General features: G+C 41.7%; 1 protein-coding gene across 2 annotated transcripts in view; it reads right to left on the bottom strand.

The window, feature by feature from the left end:
- Nucleotides 1–24,995, bottom strand: part of PITRM1 (pitrilysin metallopeptidase 1) — a 38,210-nt gene extending 13,215 nt beyond the window's left edge. Inside the window, exons 1-13 of one of the 2 annotated variants that reach the window (XM_036408247.2) lie at nt 24,845–24,995; nt 21,406–21,508; nt 19,295–19,401; nt 18,529–18,680; nt 17,624–17,835; nt 16,270–16,430; nt 13,826–13,952; nt 12,415–12,503; nt 11,531–11,659; nt 10,800–10,913; nt 5,678–5,774; nt 4,256–4,390; nt 2,520–2,658 (exon numbers count right to left, since the gene is read on the bottom strand). In XM_036408247.2, the coding sequence (XP_036264140.1) occupies nt 2,520–2,658; nt 4,256–4,390; nt 5,678–5,774; nt 10,800–10,913; nt 11,531–11,659; nt 12,415–12,503; nt 13,826–13,952; nt 16,270–16,430; nt 17,624–17,835; nt 18,529–18,680; nt 19,295–19,401; nt 21,406–21,508; nt 24,845–24,894 (1,615 nt within the window). In that variant the 5' untranslated portion in view covers nt 24,895–24,995. The remainder of the gene's footprint in view (nt 1–2,519; nt 2,659–4,255; nt 4,391–5,677; nt 5,775–10,799; nt 10,914–11,530; nt 11,660–12,414; nt 12,504–13,825; nt 13,953–16,269; nt 16,431–17,623; nt 17,836–18,528; nt 18,681–19,294; nt 19,402–21,405; nt 21,509–24,844) is intronic. The other variant, XM_036408256.2, reaches the window with a different exon arrangement.
- Nucleotides 24,996–26,617: the final 1,622 nt, after the last annotated feature.

Raw genomic sequence — 26,617 nt, 5'->3', positions numbered from 1 at the left:
AAACTAGACATTTGTTGGTGAGCACAAATACATAGAGTATAAAGATGTCAAATTATAATAGAGCATATCTGAAATTAATGTAATCTTATTTATAGCAAAAACAAAAACCAAAAAAACAAAAAGTCCAATGAAAAATGGGTGGGAATTAAACTGAAAGCCTTCTGTGCAGCAAAAAAAACCATTAACTAAATAAAAAAGCAACCTATGGAATGGGAGAAAATATTTGTAAATCATGTATCTGTTAAGTTTTACATCTAAAATATAAAGAATTCATAAAATTCAATAGCAAAAAATGGGCGAAGAACTTGAATAGACATTTTTCAAAAGAGTATGAACAGATGAGATGGCTAATAGAGAAATGAAAAGATGCTCAACATCACTAATCATTAGGGAATTACAAATCAAAACCACAGTGAGATGCCATATTATATCCATTAGGATGACTACTAATTAAAAAAACACACAACCTAGAAAATAATCAGTGCTGATGAGGATATCTCGTGCCCCATTCGTTGGTGGGATTGTAAATTAGTAGAGCTGCTATGGAAAATAGGATAGAGGTTCCTCAAAAATTAAAAACAGAACTATCATATGAGCCAGCAATTCCCTTCTGGGTATTCATTTGAAGAAAATAAAAACACTAATTCTAAAAGAGATATACACTCCTATGTTCATTGCAGCATTCTATGTGTCCATCCATGGACAAATGGATAAATATGTGAGAAATATAGTCAATAATACTGTCATAACTGGTGTATACTAGATATATCACTTTGAAAGGTATGTAAATGTCTAACTACTCTGTTAGACTCCTGAAACTAATAGATTTAACTGTAATTGAAAAATAAATTTAAAAAACAATTTTAAAAATTTGGTACATATACATAATTGGATATTATTCACCCATAAACAAGGAAAAAAGAAATCTTTTCACTTGTAACAAAACAAATGAAATGAGGCCATTATTCTAAATGAATGAGTTAGAGAAAAACAAATACCATATGATCACAGTTATATGTGGAATAAAAAATACAGAAACGAAGAAAACCAAGCTCATAGATACAGAAAACAAATTGGTGGTTGCCAAAGATAAGGGTGGGAGGTGGAAAATAAGTGAAAGGGGTCAAAGATACAAACTTCTGGTTATAAAATAAGTCAGGAAATGTAATGTATAACATGGTGACTAAAGTTAGTAACACTGTATTGCATATTTGAAAGTTACTGATTAAATCTTAAAAGTTCTCATCACAAGAAAAAAACCTTTATGTATGGTGGCAAATGTTAACTAGATTTACTGTGACCATCATAATACATACATATAGCAAATAATTTTGTTGTACACCCAAGATTAGTATGTCAAATAGACCTCAATTAAAACAAAAACAGGAAAGATGGAACTTGTCAACTGGCACTCACAAAAGTTTGTGTTTATTATTCAATTAGTATGATAAATTTATGGAAAGGTCTAAAATAGCTGTATGTGTAAAGAATTCAGAGATAAAGAATAATAGGTTGCATGTTGACACTAATTTTACCTTTACTAGATGGGGGTTGTATTTCTGTGAGTACTACATGTATACTTTAATAAGACTTTATCAATACATAATTTACACATGTTGAAATTCACAATTTAAAAGATACAATTCAGTAAGTTTTGACAAATGAACCACCACATCATGATACGGAACATTTCCAGCACCCAGAAAGTGCCCTCTTGTCTCACTGCAGGCTATTTCCTGCCCCCACTCAGGTCTCACTTGCCTTCTGTCACTGTCCTTCTGCCATTTCTATAATAGTTTCATGTAAATGTACTTGACCAATAGGTATTCTTTGTGCCTGGATAATTAATTTCCCTTAACAAAGGCTTTTGAGATCCATCAATAATGAGTGTGTTCCTCTGGAGCACTGCATTTTATGGACAAAGCATGTTGGTGGAGATATGAGTTATTTCTAGTTTTGTGTGGACAGACACTTCATATCTTCTAAATAAACAAGAGTAGGAACACTGGGATTCCCAGTAATTATGTTGGGTGTTATACAAAATTCTACAACTTGTCTTCACTGCACCTGCACCACACAGACCAGAGTGTGACTTCACCACAGCTCACGCCTTCCCCATCACTGAGACGAGACCCGCCTCTTCTGATCGCACAGCTCACACTGTCCACAGTACTGGATGGCAGTTCACTACACACTGCAACACAACACACAGGACGGGGCATGCTACAGCACCTGATAAACAGAAGTCCTTATAAAATATGTGAAGTGATACACCTTCCAAAGCTGCCTCATTTCCACCACTCCTGCCTTTCCTGCCCAATGACAGGGGGCTGATTTGCTGAGAACAGCATCCATCCTATCAGGCCTGAACCCTTAACACGCAATACAGAACTTCACAGGTCCCCAACAAATACCTGTTGGTCAAAGTAAGACTTGCTTGCAACTATATCCTCAGTAAGAAGTTCACCAGGGTTGGGCAAAGGCTAAGGAACGACCAGGAACAAAATTGAGAGTCTGACCTTTGTCATAGATCTGCTGCTTGTCCTCCAGGGAAAGAGCGCTGACCTTTTGCTGCAGTTTTTCTGTTTCCATTTGTGCTTGTTTCTCGGAATACTTGTCATCTGGCTTCATTGATAACGTCAATTTATGCTGATTATTCTGCAACAACATCCACAGCAACAAAAGAGCCAAATGAAAACAAGATGTTACTAAAGCCGGACATGCTGAACCAGCCTCTCTGCCTGTGTGCCACCTCCCATTTCAAATAGTGAGGACAGCACCACCCAAAGGCTGTCTTGGAGAAAGTGAGTGAGCCAGATAAAATTCTTGCAATCATACCTGTTTTGTAGAAACTACATAATTCATATATGCTGTGCTACTATTATTAGTATGATTATTATGATGTTGCAACCATAAATGTATCAGTACTCAACATTTTCTTTACATCTTGGTTATACAAGGAAACTGTTTACACTTTCTAATATAAATTTTTGACTTTAGTCTACATTGAATACAATATAGAAAACAATTTTTATCTAGTCCTCATTATACTATCAATCTCAAAGGCTGAGTCTTCATTCAATATATTATAAACTAGGGGGGTGTCCCTCAGCCCGACCAGCCCCCTCTCACAGTCTGGGAGCCCTCAGGTGTGGGAGGTGACCTGGTGGTCAGGGGAAGGCGATGCCCCATCACACCTCTGCTACTGCCACTGCCAGCAGCACAAGCCTCAGCCAGCTCTGGTTACCTGAGCCTCGGTCGGCCCTGGGCAGCCGCCATCCAAGGCTTGCCTATAGCTCGGGCCAGCCCTAGGCGCTGCCCTCTTTGCAATGGCACAAGAGTCAATTAGCATATTCCCTCTTTATTAGATAGGATTATGAAGACAAAATAGATGTCAATTTAATGTAAAAATGTTAGATGACAATGTGCTTTCCTTATTTATTTCAACAACTGAAAACAGTAGCATACAAAATGCTCATGTGTATGTAATACTACAGAGGTGGAAGAATTAACAAAAACTTTATGCAAAATAAATTTTAATAAGTTAGAGAGATCTAAGGTCAAATGACCAAATCATGCCCCATGACCAAAACAACGGTACCGAGTACAGCTGTCAGCCTTCACAACAGACCCCACCACAGTCAGGTTCTTGTTAGTAGTTCTACCATATTGACAACTATCTACCAGGGAGTTTACTACAAGTAGAAATGCCCAGAAATCTACAAAAACAAGGAGCAAGCATCAAAATAATCCTTTAAAAAATAACCAGAATATTCACGCATGTAGGTGACTTGTTCTCATATTCTGTATGTTCTATTAACAAAACAGAACAAAAATATGTGCAGAGGTTTTGTTAATACATACACATACAAATACTCATAAATAAAAAATTAGCACATAGTCAAATCATATCTGACTCTGGAAAACTGAGTTTTTAAGTTAATATGAGCATTTAAATTTTTTCTACAGAGAGGAAGGGAGAGGGTTAGAGAGCTAGAAACATTGATGAGAGGGAAACATTGATCAGCTGCCTCCTGCACACCCCCTACTGGGGATGTGCCCGCAACCAAGGTACATGCCCTTGACTGGAATCGAACCCAGGACCTTTCATAAATTTTTAATTAATAATTAAGAAAATCATGTCACTTACTTATTAACAGAAGTTGATTTATATAATATAGATTATGTCCTCAATGTTCCTTTCATTATAAAATTCAACTTTAAAATTATGACTTAAATTCTCTAATTTTCTTACCTTAAAATATTGTCTCACTTTTTCTTGCAGAAACTTTGGATTGTCCTTTAGGCACTGCCTGAACTGAGCCACCTGACTCCCCAGCTTCAGGAGTTCCACAGGGTCCCCATCGTGGTTCCAGCAGGAAGCTATGTACTGGAGCAGAGGTTTAAATGCACAAAGCACATTACACAGTGACCTCCACATCAGCTCAGCAAACATCAAAGGCAGGCCATTTTATTATAATCTGTTTCTATATTTAAGAAATACCACAGATGACTAATTATAATGAAAATTAAGCCATTCTTTAAAATGAGAAAAAAATTAATTTTAAACATTTTTGTTCCCTAATAAAATAAAAAAAAAAAAGCACAAGTTTAAAATTACTTTTAGAAAATATAAATACCAACAATTATTATCAACTAGTGGCCTGGTGCATGAATTCATGCATGTTGAAAGAAAATTAATTAGAATAAATATTTTAATATTGCTATTTGCCCTTTCTCTATAATAGAAAGTGTCAACCAAATTCATGATTGATAATGACAAATGGAAGCACACACATGCGATTGGCTTCAGTGCCAGGGAGAGTTTTATATGTATCACGCATGCATGAGTCAACTTAGCCTTAGATATAGAATAAACTTTCTTAATTAGACCTGCTTTCTGATATAGCTAAACTTTTTCCAGCCCAGTGAAGCTTCTCTTTCAGGTAATGGTCAGCAACACAGCAGTAAATATCAACACAAAGCAAGATCACACAGGGAGAACAAAGGGTAAAATATTTAACTGCAGCAGAGTTTGACTATATTCTGTGCAGTGAAAAAACCTGAAGTCATTTTCAAGGTCCACCATTTTTTACTTCTTTTCAGTCAGGTCAAGTTTCTAAGCTTTCTAAATCTCCATTACCCGGCTAATGAAAAGAAAACAGGATTCCATAGAGTCTCCCATCTACACACTCCTGGACTTCTGTGAGGATCAAATGAGATGAGGCACGGGAAAATGCTTCACAGACATTTGGTTACAGTGTAAGGTGTTTCCACCTGGCTATAAAGCAAGCCATGTTCTTGGGCTTAAGAAACTGCAAGGAGGCTAGTTGTTGCTAGGGAGAGAAGTCAGGTATTGCTACTTAATGTCATTATCCAGATGGAAGGAGGGACACTTAGCATATTAGCCTTTTATACAGATAAATTCCTTTAAAGTGGTCTGTGTAAATCTATTTTACATATAAATATAAAATACAAAAAAAAAAAGCGCCAATTGAGGAACATAGTAAAAAGACAAACTAAATTAAAAGTAAAGTTATTATCAGATGTAAAATAGCATAACTTTCAAGGTTCATGGGAAAGTTGCTATGAAATGCAATTATACAGTATTTTTAAGAACCACTAATTCCAAAAGTATCAGAAAAGAAAAAACAGGAAAAGCTGAGAAATTACACACAGAGGTCAGGGCGAGTCCAAAGCTGACAGACTGATGCTTCATTTGTATTTCAATTTTATGAAGTAAAGCTTCAATTCGATCATCTTCAAATCCTTTCCTAAAGAAATATTGAAAACGGAGATGTTAAAAAAAGAAATGTTTCTTAATACAAAGCTGCAATAATCAAAACAGAATGGTATTGACAGAAAAAGAGACATACAGCCCAATGGAATAGAATTGAGAGTCCAGAAACAGACCCACATACAAGGCAACTAATTTTTGACAAAGGAGCCAAAAACACACAAGAGAAAGAAAAGCCTCTTCGATAAACTGTGTTCAGAAAGCCACATGCAAAAAAATAAAATCTAGACTGCTATCTGACACCATATACAAAAATGAACTCAAAATGGATTAAAGACCTAAATACAAGACATTAAACAATAAAATACATAGCAGAGCTCTAGCTAGTTTGGCTCAGTGGATAGAGCTGACCGAAGAGTACCAGGTTAAATTCCAGTTAAGGGCATGTACCTCGGTTGCAGGCTCCCAGCCCTGGTCAGAGTATGCAGGAGGCAACCAATCGATGTCTTTCACTCATATTGGTGTTTCTCTTTGTCTCTGCCTCTCCCTCCCTCTCTCTCTCTAATAATCAATAGAAAAAATATCATCAGGTGAGAATAACAATCCTATCTAATAAAAGAGTAATATGCAAATTAACCATCACACCGCAACAAAAATGGTATCGCCCATAACTGCAAGATGGCGGTGTCCGGTCCTCTTTGCCCTGCCGAAGTCCCCAAGTCCGCCCAGCAGCGACAGTTAGGGTGTCTAGCTGGGAGGCACCTGCCCCCCCCCCCAATGACCCCTGCCTAGTGGCGGCAGCCTGGGGTGTCCAGCTGGGAGGTGCCAGTACCCAGTGTGATCCTGGTCAGTGGCTGCAGCTTGGGCTGGGGTCTCAGGCTGGCAGGGCTGCGCACCTCCACCAAGTGATCTTTGGGTCAGTGGCAGCAGCCAGGGCTGGGCTCTCAGGCTGGCCAGGGAGTGATCCACTTCTAGTGGTGGCAGCCTGGGGATTCAACCATTGAGACACACTAGCCAGGCAGATATGGAGGAATTTTAAATGTTTCTTTTTTAAAATATATATTTTATTGATTTTTTACAGAGAGGAAGGGAAAGGGATAGAGAGCTAGAAACATCTATGAGAGAGAAACATTGATCAGCTGCCTCTTGCACACTCGACACTGGGTATGTGCCCCCAACCAAGGTACATGCCCTTGACGGGAATGGAACCTGGGACCTTTGAGTCTGCAAGCCAATGCTCCATCCACTGAGCCAAACCATTTAAGACTGTCTAATATGCTAAAGAAAAAAACTCTATCTAATAAAGAGGGAATATGCAAAGGAGGGCATTTGGGGGTGACCGGGATTCAGGGTAAGGCAGTTGGGGACAATTGGGCTGGCAGGGTAATAGTTAGGTGCCGATCAGGCTGGCAAGGGAGTGGTTAGGGACAATCAGGAAGGTAGGCAGGCGAGTAGTTGGGAGCCAATAGTCCTAGATTGTGAAAGAAATGTCCAACTGCCAGTTGGACATCAAGAAGCTCCAAATTGGAGAGGGTGCAGGTTGGACTGAGGGACACCCCCCGTCCCATGCACGGATTTCGTGCACCGGCCTCTAGTAAATAAACAAACAAACAAACAAATAAATAAATCACATAGCAGAAAACATAGGTACTAAGCATATAGACCCTGGTCTCAGACAGGACTTTATGAACTTGACCCCAAGGCAAGGTAAGTAAAAATAAAAATAAATGAATGGGTTGTATCAAACTAAAAAGCTTCTGTAAAGTAAGAAACCATTAACAGTTCAAAAGTCAATCCAATTAAAATGGGCAGGGGTCCTGATCAAAGGGTCAAATATTTAACTTTCCCTAGAAGACATACAGATTTGCCAGTGTGGCTCAGTGGTTGAGCACTAACCTATGAACCAGGAGGTCATGGTTCAATTCCTAGTCCAGGGCACATGCCCAGATTATGGGCTCAATCCTCCAGAGGGGGCATGCAGGAGATAACTGATCAATGATTCTCTCTCATCACTGATGTTTCTATTTCTTTCTCCCTCTCCCTTCTTCTCTGAAATAAAAATATTAAAAAAAATAATATTAAGTCAGAAGGAAAAGGAGAACCATATGAGTTCACTTAAATGTGGGACATAAAATAAAAAGCAACAAAGGAACAAATAAATTTATAGATACAGAAAGCAGTATTGTGATTACCAGAGGGGAAGGTGGGCGGGGGAGGATGAAAAGGATAAAGGGGGACAAATACATGGTGACGGGAGGACACCACCAAGAAAGCAAAAAGACAAGCCATATAATGGGAAGAAATATTTGCAAACTATCTGATAATGGCCTTGAATACAGAATATTTAAGTAACTTTCACAATCATAGAATTAAAAAACACATAACCAAATTAAAAACTGGATCAAGAATTTAAATACACATTATTCCTAAGAAGACAGAGTGGCCAGTAAGCAAATGAAAAGATGCTCAACATCACTAATAATTAGGGAAATGCAAATCAGCCCTTGCCAGTTTACTCAGCGGTTAGAGCATTGGTCCATGGACTGAAGGGTCATGGGTTTGATTCTGGCCAAGGGCACGTACCTCGATTGGAGGCTTGATCACTGGCCCTGGTCCAGGCCCATGTGAGAGGTAACCAATTAATGTCTCTCTCACATCAATGTTTTTCTCTGTCTCTCCCCCTCCATTCCACTCTCTCTAAAAATCAATGGGAAAAAATAACCTCAGTTGAGGAGGAATGACAAACAAAAAGAGACTATTTCAAATTCACCGGGATGGATGTATTAGGTCTAGTAATAATTAATGTCGTTTTCTAATACTTTTTAAAATCGAATTTATTTAAACAATACAACAAAATTTAATCAACAATATAGTTGCTGTTGTTTTCTACTACTTGTGCCCAACGCTCAGGAAGCATTTGAATCCCTCTGTTGTAAAATTCTTGTGATTTTGATGCAAAAAATTCGGTCAATGCATTTTTGAGGCATTCTTCATTATTAAATTTTTTTCCAAGAAGAAAGTTTTGCAAAGAACGAAACAAATGGTAATCAGAAGGGGCAATATCAGGAGAATATGCAGGTTGAGGGAGAACTTCCCATTCCAACTGGCGCAGTTTTTCAGCAGTGATTCTTGCAGTATGCGGTCGTGCGTTATCGTGGTGAAGAATTACGCCCTTCCGATTAATCAGCGCGGGTTCTTTTTCTCTTAAAGCTTGGGCTAACCTTTCCAATTGGGCACTATACACTGCACTTGTAATGGTTTGGTTAGATGGTAAAAGTTCATAATGAAGAATTCCTTTAAAATTCCACCAAACACACATCACTTTTTTTGCATGCAAGTCAGGTTTTGGCGTGGGCTGCGGAGCCTCATTTTTGTCCAACCATTGAGGCCGCCTTTTCAAATTAACATACAGCACCCATTGTTCATCTCCGGTAACAATTTGCTCTAAAAACGGCAAACGGTTTTGACGAGAGAGGAGCGAACTGCAAATTGTGACTCTTTGATTACGGTTGTTGTTGGTCAACTCATGAGGAACCCATTTTCCAAACTTTTGGACTTTGCCAAGTGCACGCAATTGATTGGAAATTGTTTTTTGTGAACAATTTAAAGTTGTCGCAAGCTCTTGTTGGGTAATTTGAGGATTTTGCACCAAAAGAGCTTGATCAAAATTGAACACACGGCCTCGACCACTCTTGTCATCTAACGAAAAATTTCCCTCGCGAAATTTCTCAAACCAATGCTGGCATTTTCTGGCGCTAACTGCATCTTGACCAAGAGCACTACAGATGTTTCTTGCAGCCTCACTTGCTTTTCTTCCTAATTGGAACTTGTAAAGCATGCAGTGCCGAATATGCTCTTCATCTGCCATCTTCTTAGCCCTAGTTTTGCAACAAAAACCAAACCAAACACAAACTTTTTCAAGCAAAACTTGTTAATTGCACTTCACACGTTCTGTAGATACCACGTGTTTGAAGGTTATGTCAATACAAGTCAACGCCAAGCAAGATTTTAAACGAATGTTTTAAAACGACATTAATTATTACTAGACCCGATAATAATCAGAAACCAGAAAATTAGTAGGTCTGTGAGAATTTGTCCTAAACATTAGACAATTTGGAGCTCTCATAAATTTTGGGTACGGTCTAACTTGGTGCAATAACTTTGCAAAATAATTTGTTTTAAAAATTCTCCGAAAAATTAAATATAGAGGTACCACTTAACCCAGAAATTCCACTCTGAGTTACCAATCAAGAGAAAAGAGAACATGTCTCCACACAACATCTTATACATAAATGTTCATGGCAGCATTATTCATCCAAGCCCCCCAAAATAATGGAAACAACCCAAATGTCTATGAAGTGATGAATGGATACACAATGTGGTATATTATACATGGAATATTATCCTATATAACAAGCCTATTAAAAGGTAATATGCAAATAGACCATCACTCCAACACACAAGATAGCTGCCCCCATGTGGTCAAAGATGGATGCCTCCATGTGGTCACAAGATGGCCAGCAAGGGAGGGAAGATGGGAGGGACCAGGCCTGAAAGGGAGGGCAGTTGGGAGAGACCAGGCCTGCAGGGGAGGGCAGTTAGGGGCAATCAGGTCAGCAGAGGAGCAATTAAGCATCAATCAGGCTGTCAGGGGAGTGGTTAGGGGGTGATCAGGCTGGCAGACAAAAGCAATCAGGGGCAATCAGGTAGGTAGGCAGGAAGGCAGGTGAGTGGTTGGGAGCCAGCAGTCCTGGATTGTGGGACTGAGCATAAATGGGCAGTCAGACATCCCTCGAGGGGTCCCAGATTGGAGAGGGTGCAGGCTGGGCTGAGGGACACACAACCATGCCCCCATGCACAAATTTCATGTACCAGGCCTCTAGTTTAGTAATAAAAATGACTAAAATACTAAAGCAAATGTTTTTGCAACAAGAGTGCAGAGATACTATTTAAGCAACTAAATGTGACGTTTTGTAGAAATGGCCCAATAAAGAAGGCTGGCCCTTCCCATAAAGTATTTAGGAACTGAGAAGGGTAGTGAATTGGTACATGTCATACATACATGATGACATCATCGATGGTCCTGTCGATAATGTCTCGGACCATCTGAATGTCTTTCTCGGCAATCCCCTGCAGGCCCACACTGAAGTATGCCTCCCGTGTGTAGCCATTGTATCTAGAATGGAAATGTTATCATATATTACAGTCCTTATGGCTTCCATCACTCACTTACTATGTGCTTCTTCATTTCAAGATCAAATACACTGCAGAACAGAGCTAAGAACATTCAACTCCCAAGTCCTCCAGGACAAAGCAATGAAAGCTGTATCCTCACATACCTGCTTCTCAAACATAATTGGTCACAGTGACACCACATCTTAACATTTCTAAACATCACAACTTAAACTTTAGAGTTATGGCAAAATAAAATAAAAACAGTGAACTGCTCAGTTTTATAAAATTTTAAGATTTCAAACAATATTTAATAAACTGACTTTTAAAATAGGTATCAGTATGCCATTCTGAGATCTTTAAAAACTTGTCTTTTTCCAGATATCCTCTGTAGGGGACATAAGTTAACTTGTACCGGAACCGTACTCTAGTGCAGTTCTGGGCTGCGGCAGGAGGGACCATCTTGTGATTGCGGGATGTGCATTCTACCTCCCTGGCCCCACTCACTACATGGCAGTAACCCTCCCTCCCCAGTTTAACAAATAAAAATGTGTCACATTGTCAAATGTCAAAACTGCCCTCAATATCAAACTACTGATCTCATCTGAAGATGAAACTTACCCGACATCAGGAGAAAAGTCTGTGCCGAGTCCAGATTCAATTAAGGCTTTGTAGAAGGGAGAGTTGGGCCCACCGATCAAGAGTGAAGACAGAAGATTTAATGTGAAGGCTTCAAATGTGTCAGTGATTCTTCATTTTAAAGGAGAAGGAGGGAGGGTGTTGAAGAAAAAAGAGAAAACCATTGTTCCTTATGTTTTCAAAATCATTATAATCAGTACTACATCAATACTTTTTTTCCAAAGAAGTTGAGGTTCTAGTAGAATTTTATGCATTTCAACCTTTATTTTAATAGTTATATCATCTAAAGAGAGTCATTATTTTTTTGATTTGGAAAGCTCTTACAAACTAGGACTTTTCTGGGAGTCCAAAATCAGTCAGTTAGCTACGTACTGAATGCTACCTCAGGATTGTGTGCAAATACTCTGACATAGTACGACTTCAATTCAAACTGCACTGTCCCACTGCATGGCAGACAAGACACACTGCGAAGATGGGCAACTCTGTCAGCCTTGAAGCTTCTGAGGGCAGACAACCCTGATGGGTGGAGCGAGGCAGGGTTCCTTGCTGCCCACATACTTCAGCAGCGTTCACAGTGCTCTTCTCAGACTCAGCCACCTCTGACCCCAATGGTAACGACTTCTGTTCTGAGCCTGTGCTTTTCTCTAGAATTGAGCTTTAAAATGCAGTAAGGAAGTAAGTTACTTTCTTTCAGAATAGCTACTCAGCGATTTCCCCTCAAACTATGCCAGACATTGTCAAAAACCCCACTGGCATCCAAGACCTGCTGTAACCCTGAACCCCAACTGCCCAACCATTCATACCTGACTGGAGAACTAAATCTGACCCTGCTCACATGAGTCTCCTACTTCCACATGGATACTTACTCTGGTAAGAGGAAGGTGACACTGACGGTAGTTTGTTTAGAGGAATTTGCGGCCATTGAGTCTGGGGCACAGGTGATCTGAAATTCTCTCTGTAAAACCATGAAGTAGGCACAGCATGTGAATGAATGGGTTTAAACTAATATAGATTACCTAGATAAATAAAATGGTCCAAGAGATGCTTTTCATTAGCTTAACTTTGCTTTAAAACAAATACAGTAACTTATATGCATGCATATTAGCATAACCAATGGACACAGACACTGGGGTGGTAGGGGCTTGCCCTCAAAGATGGGAATGGCTTGGGGGGGGGGGGGGTCAATTGGGGAAAAAGGGAAACTTTAGACAATAAAAAAAAAAAAATAGCAAACACGCAATTTTGCAGACCTCAACTTAATGGACTTCAGATTTAATCCACAGAATAACAGGTCTGTATGTCATATGTGAAAATTAACACCCAGTTGATTTTATTTTATTTTATTGATTTTTTTAAAGAGAGGAAGAGAGAGAGATAGAGAGTTAGAAACATCGATGAGAGAGAATCATCGATCAACTGCCTCTTGCACACCCTCTACTGGGGATGTACCTGCAACCAAGGCACATGCCCTTGACCGGAATCGAACCTGGGACCCTTCAGTCCGCAGGCCGACGCTCTGTCCACTGAGCCAAACAGGTTTGGACAACACCCAGTTGATTTTAAAATGCTTTAAAGCAAGATCTGCTTATAGGTAATTAAATTAACAGGTTATTTTTTTGATATTAATTCACTATTATTTTTAACAAATTTTAACGAATAAGCCATATGTTGAAAAAAAACACTGTAGTAAATAAATATTTCGCTGACATAAATAAATATTATATGTCTCCAACTATAATCTACATATTTAAATTCAAGAGCCACTGCTTCTAAATATTCGGGAAAGGATTAGCACGTGATCACACTGCTTCACGCTTGTGGTGGGTCTATCTGCAGCAGTTTTAACTCATGTGGCAGATGTTCTTATGTGCACTATTTACTTGAGATGACAAGTGAATGCATTTACTAGTATTCAGTATAAATTTAAAATTACAGAAATAGAGAAAACTTTTCTATGCAATTAAACTTTTCATACATACTGAATTTTAATTATACAAATGTGTCCACATAAGTAAAAACAGGTAAACTAATTAATTTGCCAATTTTTTAAGGAATGCATTTGGAAAACATAGTACCTTATATAACGGACTTTCAACTTTAATGGATACCCCCTTACCTTAATTAGCCTGTTAAAACGAGGCTTTACTATAACCATCTTTAGGCTTGAAATGAGCTCACACCACATTTTAAATCCCATTACCAATGCACAACTAGAGTCTTTGACTCCATATACTAACAGGCTGGTAAAACACTGATTATCCTCTGGGTGGCACTCACCGGCTTATCCCAAGGCTTCTGAGCCGGCACTGTGGTGCATGGCTCAATTTTCTGAAATTTACTCAGAGCCTCTTCATGAATTTGTTCCAGATGCTGTTCTAGTGGAAAATTACCATAAGTGAAGAACCTAAAAATTTGAGAGAATGTATTTAGTCTATTTTAGTTTAAAAGACTAGAAATTAACACAGATGGTCTTTCGTATGAAGCAGAAGGTTCATATATATATATAGATAGATAGATAGATATACTGATAACAAGTGGCTTTAAAGTGGAAATAAACTTTATAGAGGAACACTTGTTTTTTTCACACTTAGTTTAACTATAAACACCAAACAGATGCCTTTGCTCTTTTTATAAATAGGTGGTGCAAACAAAACAAAAGTTGTATAGGAAGAATTAAATGGCAATAACTGCTCTTCATTTTAAATCTAGTATAAAAGTGATACAAAAACCCATTAAGTTTTATGTTAAACTACTTTGTGACGTTAACTACAATAACACAATAATCTATATAAGATTGATAAAGAATTTCACAAAGATCAATTTTAGGCTACAAATTTCAGATTACACATTTTGAAAACAACACATTAATTCAGACAGAGGAAAAGGGTTATATTCATATTTGATCTTCTTCTTTAATATGATGTTGTCGGTTATGGTTACAATTTTGGGAATGAGCCCTAGCTGGTTTGGCTCAATGGATAGGACACTGGCCTGCAGACCAAAGGGTGCATGCAGGAGGCAACCAATCGATGTGTTTCTCTCACACTGATGTTCCTCTCTGTCTTTCTCTCTCTCTTAAAGATCAATGGAAAATTATCCTCGGGTAAGTATTAACAAAAAAATAAAATTAAAAATTAAAAAAAAAATATTGGAGAATGAGTAACTAAAAGATCCTTAAAAATTTTCCACTCAAACAGTAGCGCAATGCAGACACTAGTCTATAAATGTCTGTCCCCATGAGTCACAGGCCTCCTTGGGAAATGACTACCTGCACACCTGGAGCAGGAGGAGCCTGGGTTTGGGTGCGGGGACAGAAAACAAAGTTACCGAAGACTGAAAACTGTCAGACAGGATGACCTTGAGGGAGCTCCCTTGGGCCATACTTGGGACATGTGAACATAAAAAATTAATTTAAAAATCCATGTGATATATATATATATATATATATATATATATATATATATATATATATATAAATGTGTGTATGAGTCATAACAATATTAAAAAGAAACCAAACAAAGCTAGAAAGAAAAGCGTATCTTCACTGGAAGAGCAATTGCTGCCATGCCTCTCCTCATAATTGGAGACAGCCAAGGGAAACAAGCACCCTGCCTTTCCCTTCAGAATCCTGTCTCCAGGGTAACCCATAGCCCCATGGATGGGGAACACTCTTCTATACAGAAGCCCAGCTAATTCATGTAGAATAATTACTTAGAAAGGTTTGCTAACGCTACTGAAGAAATTGCTCCAGGCAACAATTGTCAATGAATAAGAGAACAGCACAGGTTGATGAGGAACTCAGTGTTCGCAAGGTGCTGGTTACCACCCCAGCCTACGCATTGGTCTGGCAGGAAACAGCTTTACAGTGTGGGATTGCTGTCACCATGGAGACCTGCAAACCAGCTGCTTCGAGACATCTGGATGCAGCAGGGATGCAGGCATCAACTATGAAGGTAACCGAGTCTTTGAAGCCAAGTCCCCTTTGGGTAACACGTCCACCAATGCCTCAAAAAGGCAATCAGACACCCAAAAGGTTTTTAGAAAACCCCACTGCCATAAGTTTTGAGAAAATCCTGAGGCAGCCTGTCTACTTTCTTCAGTCTCAATGAAAACAGAGGGGACACCATCCTACACAAAAGGGTACTAAAAAGACATACTGATGATGAAAGGCAATTTGTGGGACAACTGGAAAGTCTGAGTTTGTGGTAGGTGACTTTGAGCAAGTCTTGTATTTTTTTTAAATGTGAAAATGGTATTATCTCATGTCAGAAACTATCTTTATATTTTAGGCTCACAAATCCACATATTGGGAGTAAACCCTCCTGTTTGTAATTCCCTTTATTAGTGTTTTATTTTTAATGATCTCTGAAATAAGCAATTCATCAAAAAGTAAGTATCCAAGGTTTAATACCTGCCGCCGCCATTCCTGGGGCACTGTTGGGACTGAGGCATGAAGCCAAGGGCACCTGTCACTCTGCCCTACGAGGAAGGTGGCCCCAGTGGCTGGGCTACAAGAGTGTCACTGCAGACCTTTAGACAGAGTGTCCAAATAAATTAGAAAGGCAATTTATGAAGTGAAGAATCTTGTCTCAATTTACTTGGCTTTTAAGCAAACATTTCCCTGATAAATGTGAGAGAAGCTTATCACTGTGAAAGAAAATGCAAATCAGTCAAATCCTAATCAAGCCACCTCCCCTCCAACGTTCAAAGCAAAACGTCACCTGGCATTGCTGGGGTGATAATGCCTCGCATGGAACTGTTTAAGCTGCTCCCACGTGAGGTCTGGGATGCACAATGGGTCACCACCAGAGATCACCGCATATGTGTGGTCAGGAAGGAGGCGGTTCTGAAGGTGCTGTGAGAATATCCTCTCGTTATCTGTCTTCAAATTAAAAAAAGAAAACATATATATAGCATAATACACACATTGTTACAACACAGCAAGTTAATCACATACCTATAACACCTCAGGAGTAAAACCGTCCCAATGATAAACAAGTGTTTAACAAAGCACCCGGCTCACTGCTGATCTGCACGCGGGACCCAGGGCCTGCTCTCTTGGGAGAGAGGGCACATCTTCTTTGCAGAAGGCCCTGGGTGAGGAGCCACACAGGTGGGGGCTGTGGGAAAGATATCCTGGATTCCTCTTCCCACAATCTGTATGGGCGCGCTCCCATGGACATCCAGAGGGAAAGCAGTTATCCTAACTTGAGTTTTAACATGTTTGAAAGAAATGATGTCCAAACCGAGAACTGAAGGTAAGAAACAGCCACCAGCCAGCAAAGGGAAGGGAGCAGCACAGATCACATAAGCTATACTACAGGTCAGGGCAGGTCTCCAAAGTCAGGGGCTAGGGCAGGGCCCAGGTCAGAGGGTCTCAAACTGTCTGGCCTCAGACCCTTCATCCTCCCAAACATTAATGAGGTCCCCAAAGAGCTTCTGATGATTTGTTTGTATATAACTTTTCTATATTAGAAATTAAAGGTGTGTGTATATAATATAATGTAGAGGTGTGTGTATATAATTTTTCTATATTAGAAATTAAAACTAAAACTGTAAAACTAATCATTAACTTAACACACAAATACATGGTAACCAATATTTTAAAAAAAATACTTTTCATACAAAACAAAGTTATTGAGAAAAATGACTCTGTTTTACATGTTTTACAAATCTCTTTAAAGTCTGGCTTCATGGAAGGGAGCTGGCATCTCTACCTGCTTCTGTGCTGGCATCACACACCGTGCACCATGGACTTGGGGAAACTCCTGCATGCTCGGCAGGAATAAAGTAGAAAGGATGTCTTACTTCAGTCATGAAAACATTGTTTTCTCACAGACATCCTGCAGATCACATATGGGATCCCCAGACCACAGAAATGCTCATCTGGAAGAGCGAGTTCTAGGGTGACCGGGAGCCTGGCCCTTCATTGTCCCCAAGCTAATAAACCTCACGTGATGAGAATATTAAATGACATAACAGGATGTCAATTATTTTCCAAACCTACTTATATTTCAATATTTTACAGAGTACGATGCTTTTATTAATACAATACAGAAAGGAAAAAAAACTCACAAACGCTCCCTTCATCTCATTGAAGACAACCCCCTTGAAGACCAAGGCTGTCTTGGGGTCACTCGGATTCTCATGTTCCAGTCGCCATCCCTCCTGCCAGAAATCGAGTTCTCGCAAGCAGGGAAAAAAGGCTGCATCCAAATACACGGACAGGAGATTCCGGAAGTCCTTGGGGTTTTGTGTGGAAAACGGGTATAGAGTATAGTCACTAGCTGAATGAAAACAAAAGGGAAGGTTTTAAAACACCAGGAACTATGGTTCAAGGCAGCCCATGAATATGCTCTTTAACTGCATTTGTAATAGCACTTCTGTGCACACCGCCAGCCTGTTGACTCTCCTATTTCTCCTAAATAAAACTCAAACACCACAGCCATCAACATAACATAATGCTACAAATGCCAAAGTTCCTAGCAATATTCTCCAAAGAAAAGTTTTGACCTTTTCCAGAAAAACCTCACATGCCTTTTTCCTAAACTCTAGTTTTGTTTTGCTTTTTTTAAAATTCCTCACAGAAGGAGAAATTTTTAAAAATTGATTTCACTGAGAGAGAAAGAGAGAGAAAGAGAGAGAAAGATCGATATAAGAGAGAAACATCAATCTACTGCCTCTCATACTTACACCAAACAGAGATTGAACCCGCAATCTATGTATGTGCCCTGACTGGGAATTGAACCTGCTACCTCTTGGTGTATGGGACAATACTCCAAGCACCTGAGCCATCCAATTCAGGGCAAAAACTCCAGTGTTTCTAATCTAATCACATGTGGGTTTCCTAAAGAATTAAATTTCTAACGTCTTTCAACTAGACCTGAGAATAAGTTTATTCTCGTCTCCAGGGCCCAACTACCCTCCTTTATCTTAGAAACAGACCCAACCACAAACTCAGACCAAGATGTCAGTCTTACCTGTGAAGGCGTTCATAAATGTGGACAGTGACCTGTTCAACATTTTGAAGAAAGGATCTCTGCATGGGTACTTCTGAGAGCCGCACAGGACCGTATGCTCAAGAATGTGTGGAACCCCGGTACTGTCCATGGGAGTGGTGCGGAACTGAACACTACAGCCAAAAAAGAGCCACCATGGGCATGTTAGTTCACACCATCCAACAGCTTCCAAATGTGCCATTACCCCGGATTACTAGAATTCATCATTCTAACATGGTAATCTCTCATAAATGTTTGCAGACAATCTTCTATACATATAAAAACCTAAGCGACCATTCGACAGATAGCTGTGACATGCACTGACCACCGGGGGCAGATACTCCAACCAGTAGGTTAGCTTATTGCTGGGGTCCAGCCGATTGGGTGTGGGCGAGATGGACCAGACACACCCTGAAGAACCTTCCCTGGTCCCTCCCCAACCCCAATAGTGCACTGGTGGGGTCCCTCGGTCTGGCCTGCACCCTCTTGCAATTCAGGATCCCTCAGGGGATGTTGGAGAGCCACAGGCCAGGCTAAGGGATCCCACCAGTGCACAAATCCATGCACCCAGCCCCTAGTAACGTATACAATCACTGACTAAAAATGTAAACTCTACTGTATGTAGCTGAGAATGTAGTCATTTAATTGTTCCCATATATTTTCAGGGCACTACCATATCATTTCTTTAAACCATGGTGATGCTCTAAGGAGAAATGTGTAAGAACATGTTCTCAGGGTGCCCACTCACCTGAACAGGTTATTCGTGTCTTCTCGGGCCAGATGCAAGTATCTCGCTCCTGTGCCGTCATGGCTGAGCTTTACAGCGGTCAGGAACAGTTCTGGGACAGGCGTTACCTGAATCAACAACAACACGAGGCCAAACTCAACTGGAAAGGCATACCTCAGTGGTTACATGAAATCCACTGAGGGACCTGGCTGGAGGCACACCAGGAACCACCTGTCCCAACCCCAAACCTTACCAATGAGGAAAGGAAGAGCTAGCCTGACAATAATACATATACACACCTCTCCTTTTAGAATGCTTACTATTTGCCAAACATTTTGTAAACAGCTCATCATCACCCAGGGAGGGAGGCATTCTCACCTGTTACAGATGAAAACATTGAGGCTCAGAGTGAGAGCCACTCTGCGAGTCAACCCCTTTTGTCACACCAGGCTGCCTGAGGAATGAGGGCTCTCATTTGGCATGTACTTGGGGACTGTACTTGGCCTCATCTAGTTTGGGAGAAGTTCCCAGCACTGAAGTGATCACCAGTTACATCACTTGCTCCCAGTGGAAGGGTCCAGGATGGTACAATAAAACGGAGCTCACCTTCCCAGAAGGCGGTCCTCTCTTTCTGTGTCAGCCTTCACGTCAATCTACAGTCCCCAGTACTGAAGCTGTCCTCCTGTCCAACTGCACTAGGGGGGCTCTCTCCTTCAATCACAAAACTGTCTCTGTGATCACCAACCACGTGGCTGTCATCCCCACTTCTAGGAGGTTACGTGAGTAGCTTGTCATGGCAAGATACTAGAGGGCAGAGCTTAGACCTGGGGAGCCTGAGATGTAATTTACAGCTATTAAATTATTTGCATCTCAGAACTTACTATACTTTACAAGAGATGATTAATGTCTTAGGTCAGTAAAACAGTGAGATGTCTGTCTCATAACAGTTTTCATGGTAACTATTTTTCAAAGATGATAAGGTTTCTCATACGTCCATTACATTTGAAAAATAATAGAAGTTAGCTGAACTTATTGTTATAATCACTTCAGATACATGAGAATCAAACCATCATGCTGTACACCAAGCATGTCAAACTCTCGGCTGTTTAAATAAATGAGGCATGTGGCCCGTTAGCCATGAGTTGGACATGCTTGCTGCTCACCTTAAACTTATACAGTGATGGATGTCAATTATTTCTCAATAAAACTGGGGGGGGGGGGGAACTTGAAAAATAAAAGAATCCAAATAAGGCATCATTACCATACTGCAGTAGAAATCCTCATCCCTCTGCATGGCCTTTAGGGCTCACCCTGTCATGATTCACCGTTCCAGGACCCTGCCTTGGGAGAGCCCCACATCACTGGCCCTAGAGACAGATGGTGACTTTCCTTCTGAACTTAACCGCCCCTTCCTCTATAAACACCCCTTTCTCCAGGAACCTTCCCTATCCTGCCACCATGAAGCTCCCCTCCCCTCCTGCCTTCCTTTGGCTCTCTGCACTTCCACCATGAAGCTCATCACACTATCCTGTATTACCCCTGCAGGGTCCCCTAGGCCTAGAATGTGAGCTGTCTGCCTTTGTGCATGTCAGCATGTCAAGCACAGCAGAAAGCCAACAGCCAGCCAATCATGTGAAATACTATTTCCCAATGATTGCATTAAAGAAAAAAAAAAATGCTGAAGTTGAAGCAAAACAAGAACAAAATTAAAATCCTTTTTAACATAACTTAAATAAATATGGGACATAATCTCTTTCCCATAATTCTGAAACCCACATGGGCTCAAAACCAGAAACTTTTTGCATAACCTTGCAACAATCGTATTTGATGATAAGACTTGACTTGAATGAATGTGGGTCATTCAGAGTCTTTCTTTATCACACTCAGTGTGGACTGCCAGATGTCAGGGTCAAAACATGAGTAAGTTTGATTTACTCACTAAAACCAGAAGGAGTTCAAGGAAAGGACTGGGAACCTGTTCTTAGGAAGAACTCTCATTGCAGACTCCACACACACACTGAGGACCTGCGAAGCAGGAGGAAGCCAGGGCGAGGAAGAAAGATAAAAACAGATCCGGGGTCCACTCGAAGGCCCTCACAAGCTCGCATTAAAGAAGACAGGACAGGACTTACCTGGCTCACAGTGAATCCGTGGATCTTCTCTCCGACTTGGTACTGCAGCGCCCTCTCACAGGCTTTCGTGCTGTTCCACCTCCATGCTCCCGGATGGGCACTGCTACAGTTAAAGAAAGTCATCAAAGTTAGAAGATTTGCAGGAAAACTGACTCACAGAGTTCAGCCACATAATGAAAATACTGTCATATGACTAAGACATAATGAAAATACTGTCATATGACTAAGATAATGCCAACAAAAATTAAACCTTGAATCTTCCAATCACATTCCAGAAAACTCATTTCTAGCCAAGTTCCTTCAATTCTTAATGATCTTTTATCTTAACTAAAGCTTTATAACATCAAATAAGAATTAAACACTGAAAATCAGTTTGACTCAGTGGATAGAGCATCAGCCCTTGGACTGAAGTAACCCGGGCTCATACCTTAACTGCAGGCTTCATCCTCGGCCCTAGGTTAAGGTGTGTGCAAGAGGCAAACATCGATTTGTCGCACACCCATGTTTCTCTCTCTGTCTCTCTCCCCCCTCCCTTCCACTTTTAAAAACCAATGAATTTGGATTAATAAAAGAAAGAAAACCTTTATTTGCACAGATTCATAAATAATTATAATGCAATTGTGATACCAATTTCTCTGAGTTGCCTAAAAAAATTTTTTTAAAAATCTCATGTCAAAATGGCTTTTTCCATCACAGTATCTCAATAAATTCAAACTGCAGTGATGTCCCATGACACACTCACCAAATGGTGAAAACTAAGAAGTCGAGTATCACCAAAGACTCTCTCACTGCTCCTGGAGTGAAACTGCAACAGTGACTGGGATCACTTAGCTAGTAATTCATGCACCCTGACACACAGGTATCCCCTGCTTTTCAAAGTTTGCCTTCTGCCACTTCACTTTAGGAGACCTGCATTGGTATCTGTTTCAATAACCAAAAGAAGTCCCAAAGGATCTTCTCTTTTATGAAAAAAGGCTGAAATCTAAAACAGCATCCTGTGTTTGCTTTGCAGGAGCCACTACAGAGGCAGCAGGCACCCAGAGCAGGGAGTGTGGCCCTACAGGCAGCATCAGCATTTTGCCACCAGAGTTTTGAGCTGCATCTGTGAGCTTCTATACTGAATCTCACCTTATTCTGTGCATTCTGCCTTTTGCAATGAGTTAATGTTCTTCTAGGCTTTATGGGCTCATTGGTATAATTTGGCGGGTTATTTGGGGAGTTTGGGACCACTCAAAAATGTTCTATATGAATTAATGGTAATTGCTTTTTGTTTTAAGTGCATAAGAGAGATTTCACGGGAAGTGTCTACGTTAGGACAGTGGGGAAAACCTGCAGATGTTCTGGAGACCTGTCCTAGGGCACCAGCACACAGGTACAACAAGGCTGGCACCATTCCTTGGAGTCAGAGAATGGATAAATTGTGCACTGTTCAATCAATAAACTCAGCCATAAGAACAGACTACAACTACATGTAACAAAAACGTCGGTCAAGTGATCCTGAACCAAAAAAAATAAAAATACAAATTCAAAGGATAAACAGTGTTCTCCTAAGCAGGTATTGTTCAAACAGGTTACCACTGTACTGTAGAAATGTTATATAGATGGCACAACTATAAAGGAAAGAAAGGAAATAATTTCTGTAAACCAGAAGAGAAATTACATCTAAGAGAGACGGTGATGACAGATTAGGGGTAACCTTAAACTGAGTAATAGGGGCACAACTTATTTTTAAATAAAATACTTACAGAAAAGAAACAAAAACTCAGTCACTATCAGGCAATATCATGGAGATATTAAAATCAGCCAACATTTTCCTTATTGATTTGGCAAATTCTAGAGTTGTGGGATATACTTTAAAAAGTTATTTATCATCAAGAACCCAACCATAAAAAGCAAAACAGCCAACCGTATGACTGTCAGGGGCAACACGGGCTCCCCCCTACACTTTCTGGTTAACACAGATGACAATGCTCCAAGACCAAGAGGGCACTCCAACACACACTACCCTATTTCCTCAGTATATTATGGGCTAAAGTACCATACATTGAACAAGGTTTTGTGAATGAGCATGAAACTAAACTTGGCTGAGTAAAATGTTACACTTTACAAACTCATAGGGCATGGCACTCATTCAAGGTGGAAAACCAAATGTAATGTGTTCCCATAGAGAGTCATTTTAAAAGGTTCAAATCCTGGAGGCTACAATGTTATTAAAACGCAGCCGCTTAAATCTAAATACTTCCTGTGGAAGCCTCAGGTCTCTTAAAGACTCTAGGCCAACAACAAAAAAGGAGGGCAAACATATTAATGAGGCCCATAAACTTGCCACTTTTATCACACATTAAAACCCACATTAATGACCACCTTCACTTCAAAAGCCTTGACAACCTGCACACAGGGCCACCCACTGGGAGGCCCCAAAAGAAAGGGGGTCACAGGGACAGCTCCCTGGGCCTGGCCCTGCTTTACTCCATACTAACCTCTCTGCCATCACTCCAACCCTGGTTCCCAGAGAGGAACTCCCGTCTTTGGGGTGGCTGGGGGGGGTAAGTTGCTGGGCAGGGGAAGCCATGGGAGAGGGCATGCACTCCCATCAGGAGGAGCTTAAGAATATCTGTCACTCAGGCCCTGAAAGGGTTTTCAGGCTGGGGTTCTGGCTCTTGGAGTCCAGGAACCCCAGATAAGGGGTCTAAACAAGGTACTGGGGCCCACAGAGAGGCGTCCAGGAGTACTGGAGCCCACCATGAGGGGGTCTCGAGGTATAAACACCTCAGGAGAGGGATCTAAAAATACAGGAGCCCAGGAGCGGGATTTTGGGGTACAGGAGCCCCAAGAGAGGGATTTTAGAAGTCCAGGAGCCCCAGGCGAGTGATGTGGGGGTAGAGGACCCCGGGGTGAGGGAGTCTTGGGATACAGGGGCCACGGATGAGGAGTCCTGGGATATGGCTCGGAGCGGGGTTTCAGGGTATGAGAGCCCCAAGCGAGATGTCTCTGGATACCGGAGCCTGGAGGGGTCTAGGAGTCCAGGAGCCCCAGGACAGGGGTTTTGGGGTACAAAAGTTACAGAAGAGGGTTTTCGGGGTACAGAGCCCTGGACGAGAGGCCTAGACGTCTGGGAGTCCCTGGCGTGGGCATCTAGGAGTCCGAGAGGCCCAGGCGAAGGGGTCTAGGAGTCCTGGAACCCCAGGATAAGGGTCAGGGGGAACAGAAGCCCCAGAGGAGGAGTCTTGGGGTATTGGAGCCAACGGCGAGGAGTTTGGGGCGAGAGGGAGAGGGAGAGAAGGGAGGGCGGTAGTCCCCAAAGCAGAGAGGTGATGCTGCACCTTCTACCCGAGGAGACCCTGAAGCCTCCAGCCACCTCCCCACCGCCAGGCTCCCGCCCGCCGCCCGCCCCTCTTTCCCGCCTCCCCTCCCTCCGGCCGCCCGCTCCGCGTCTCACCGGCGGCTCAGCCGCAGCGCCAAGGGGACCCTCCTGCTGCAGCGCCACATGGCGTGAGTGTGACCAGCGCAGGGTCAACGGGGCGACCCACTTATCCCCACGCACTGTGCCAGCCGTGATTCCATTGGTTGGTGCCTACGGGGACGCCCTCTCCAATAGGCCGGCGGAGGAAAAGGGCGGGCTCCTGCTGCGACGGGGCGGGACTTAGGGCCCTGGGAAGGAACTCGCAGGAGGTGGGCGGGGCCTCCACGGTTGGCGGAGGGCAGAACCTCAGGCTACGTGAGAAGGGGCGGGGCCGGACCACGAAGCCCGGGGGCGGACGCTTTGGGGGCGGGGCGTCGAGGCACAGCGAAGGGCGGGATTGGCTGAATGGCTTACCCGAGGAGGGGCGGAGCCCGGCGAGGGGCGGGCCTGTGCTAGCGCGGGGCTGGGCTGTGCGGAAGATGAGCTGGGACTAATCAGGTGCCTGGCGGGTCTCCGGAGCTGAGGGACAAGCCTGCCAAGGCAGCTCACTCCTCTTCCTTGTGTGTCTGAGAAGACAACACACATGACTTCTAAGACTTTACCCACGGGCCTTTCTTGAACCCCACGGAGAGGCTTAAGGAGGGCAGAGCATGAGTGGATGGGCCCCTCACGGCCCTGTGGGCTCCCTGGGGCATCTCAGAGGAACCACACCTGGGCGCTGCGTGGGTGGGTGAAGCTGGGAAGAAGGCAGTGCCCACATCTGAGTTCAGCTCTCAGAGTTTTGGCCTCCTCTCTGTCTCCCTCATTTCTTCCCCTGGCTCACTAACGCAAAGGGACTCAAATCTCTCTGCCCCTTATTCCAGGCTCTAAAGAAAGAAGGCTAGGTAGCCATGGGTGATCAGTCTCAACATATAAAAGCATTGGCAGCGATGTGGAGGTCCATACCGTGATGAAAAGCCACCAGAAGTTTACCAAAAACTATCCACAGCACAGCGGATTCTGCAGTTAACCAAATATCTCTTTATTAAGAGGACAACCCAACTGAACCAAAACAAACAACAGTGATGATGAGAAGCTACTGACACAAACACACTCCTTGCATATACCTTGATTTGACTCACCACAGCAGTTCTGTGATCTTGGGGAAACGGTTGGATATTATTAACCTTACAGTGATTGTGCAGGAAACTGAGGCACTGGATGGGTGGTTAAAGTGTTTTGATCTATCTGAAGAATAGATGCTGTTAGATCCAGTAATTGCCATGTACTGGTATGTTCCCACAGGATTCAACCTCACTGATGGCTTGCCTACACATACACACCTACAAAATAAGATTTTATAAGTAATTATTTTGAGCCGCTCCCAACATGTAGTCCCAATTTATATTAACAGATAATTGTAATGTGAAATGAAAAATTGTTTATGCAATATTCTATGTTACAAAAACATACCCTGTGTTATAATGAAACTTACTGCTTCAAGATTACCAAGTGAGCATTGGTCTGAACAGATTGTGACTGGACCTTAGAAAGGCAATCGAATGAATACTGAAGTGTTAAAGATTGAATTGTGTCTCCTCATAAAGATATGTTAGAGTCCTAATCCCCACAGCTTCCAAATAGAACTTCGTTTGGGAAAAGGGTCTTTACAGAGGTCATCAGATTAAAATGAGGTCATTAAGATGGGTTCTAATCCAAGATGACCTGTGTCTTTACAAAAAGGGGTTATTTGAACAGATTGAACAAGAAATTCATCTACATGGATTTCTGGCACCAGCAGAAACTGGGGGAGAGGCAGGAACAGATTCT

Source organism: Pipistrellus kuhlii, unplaced genomic scaffold (assembly GCF_014108245.1).
Source record: "Pipistrellus kuhlii isolate mPipKuh1 unplaced genomic scaffold, mPipKuh1.p scaffold_m20_p_1, whole genome shotgun sequence".
NCBI classification, from domain to species: Eukaryota; Metazoa; Chordata; class Mammalia; order Chiroptera; family Vespertilionidae; genus Pipistrellus; species Pipistrellus kuhlii.
Note: the sequence above shows the minus strand (reverse complement) of the source record. Positions and strands in the feature narration are given on the sequence as shown.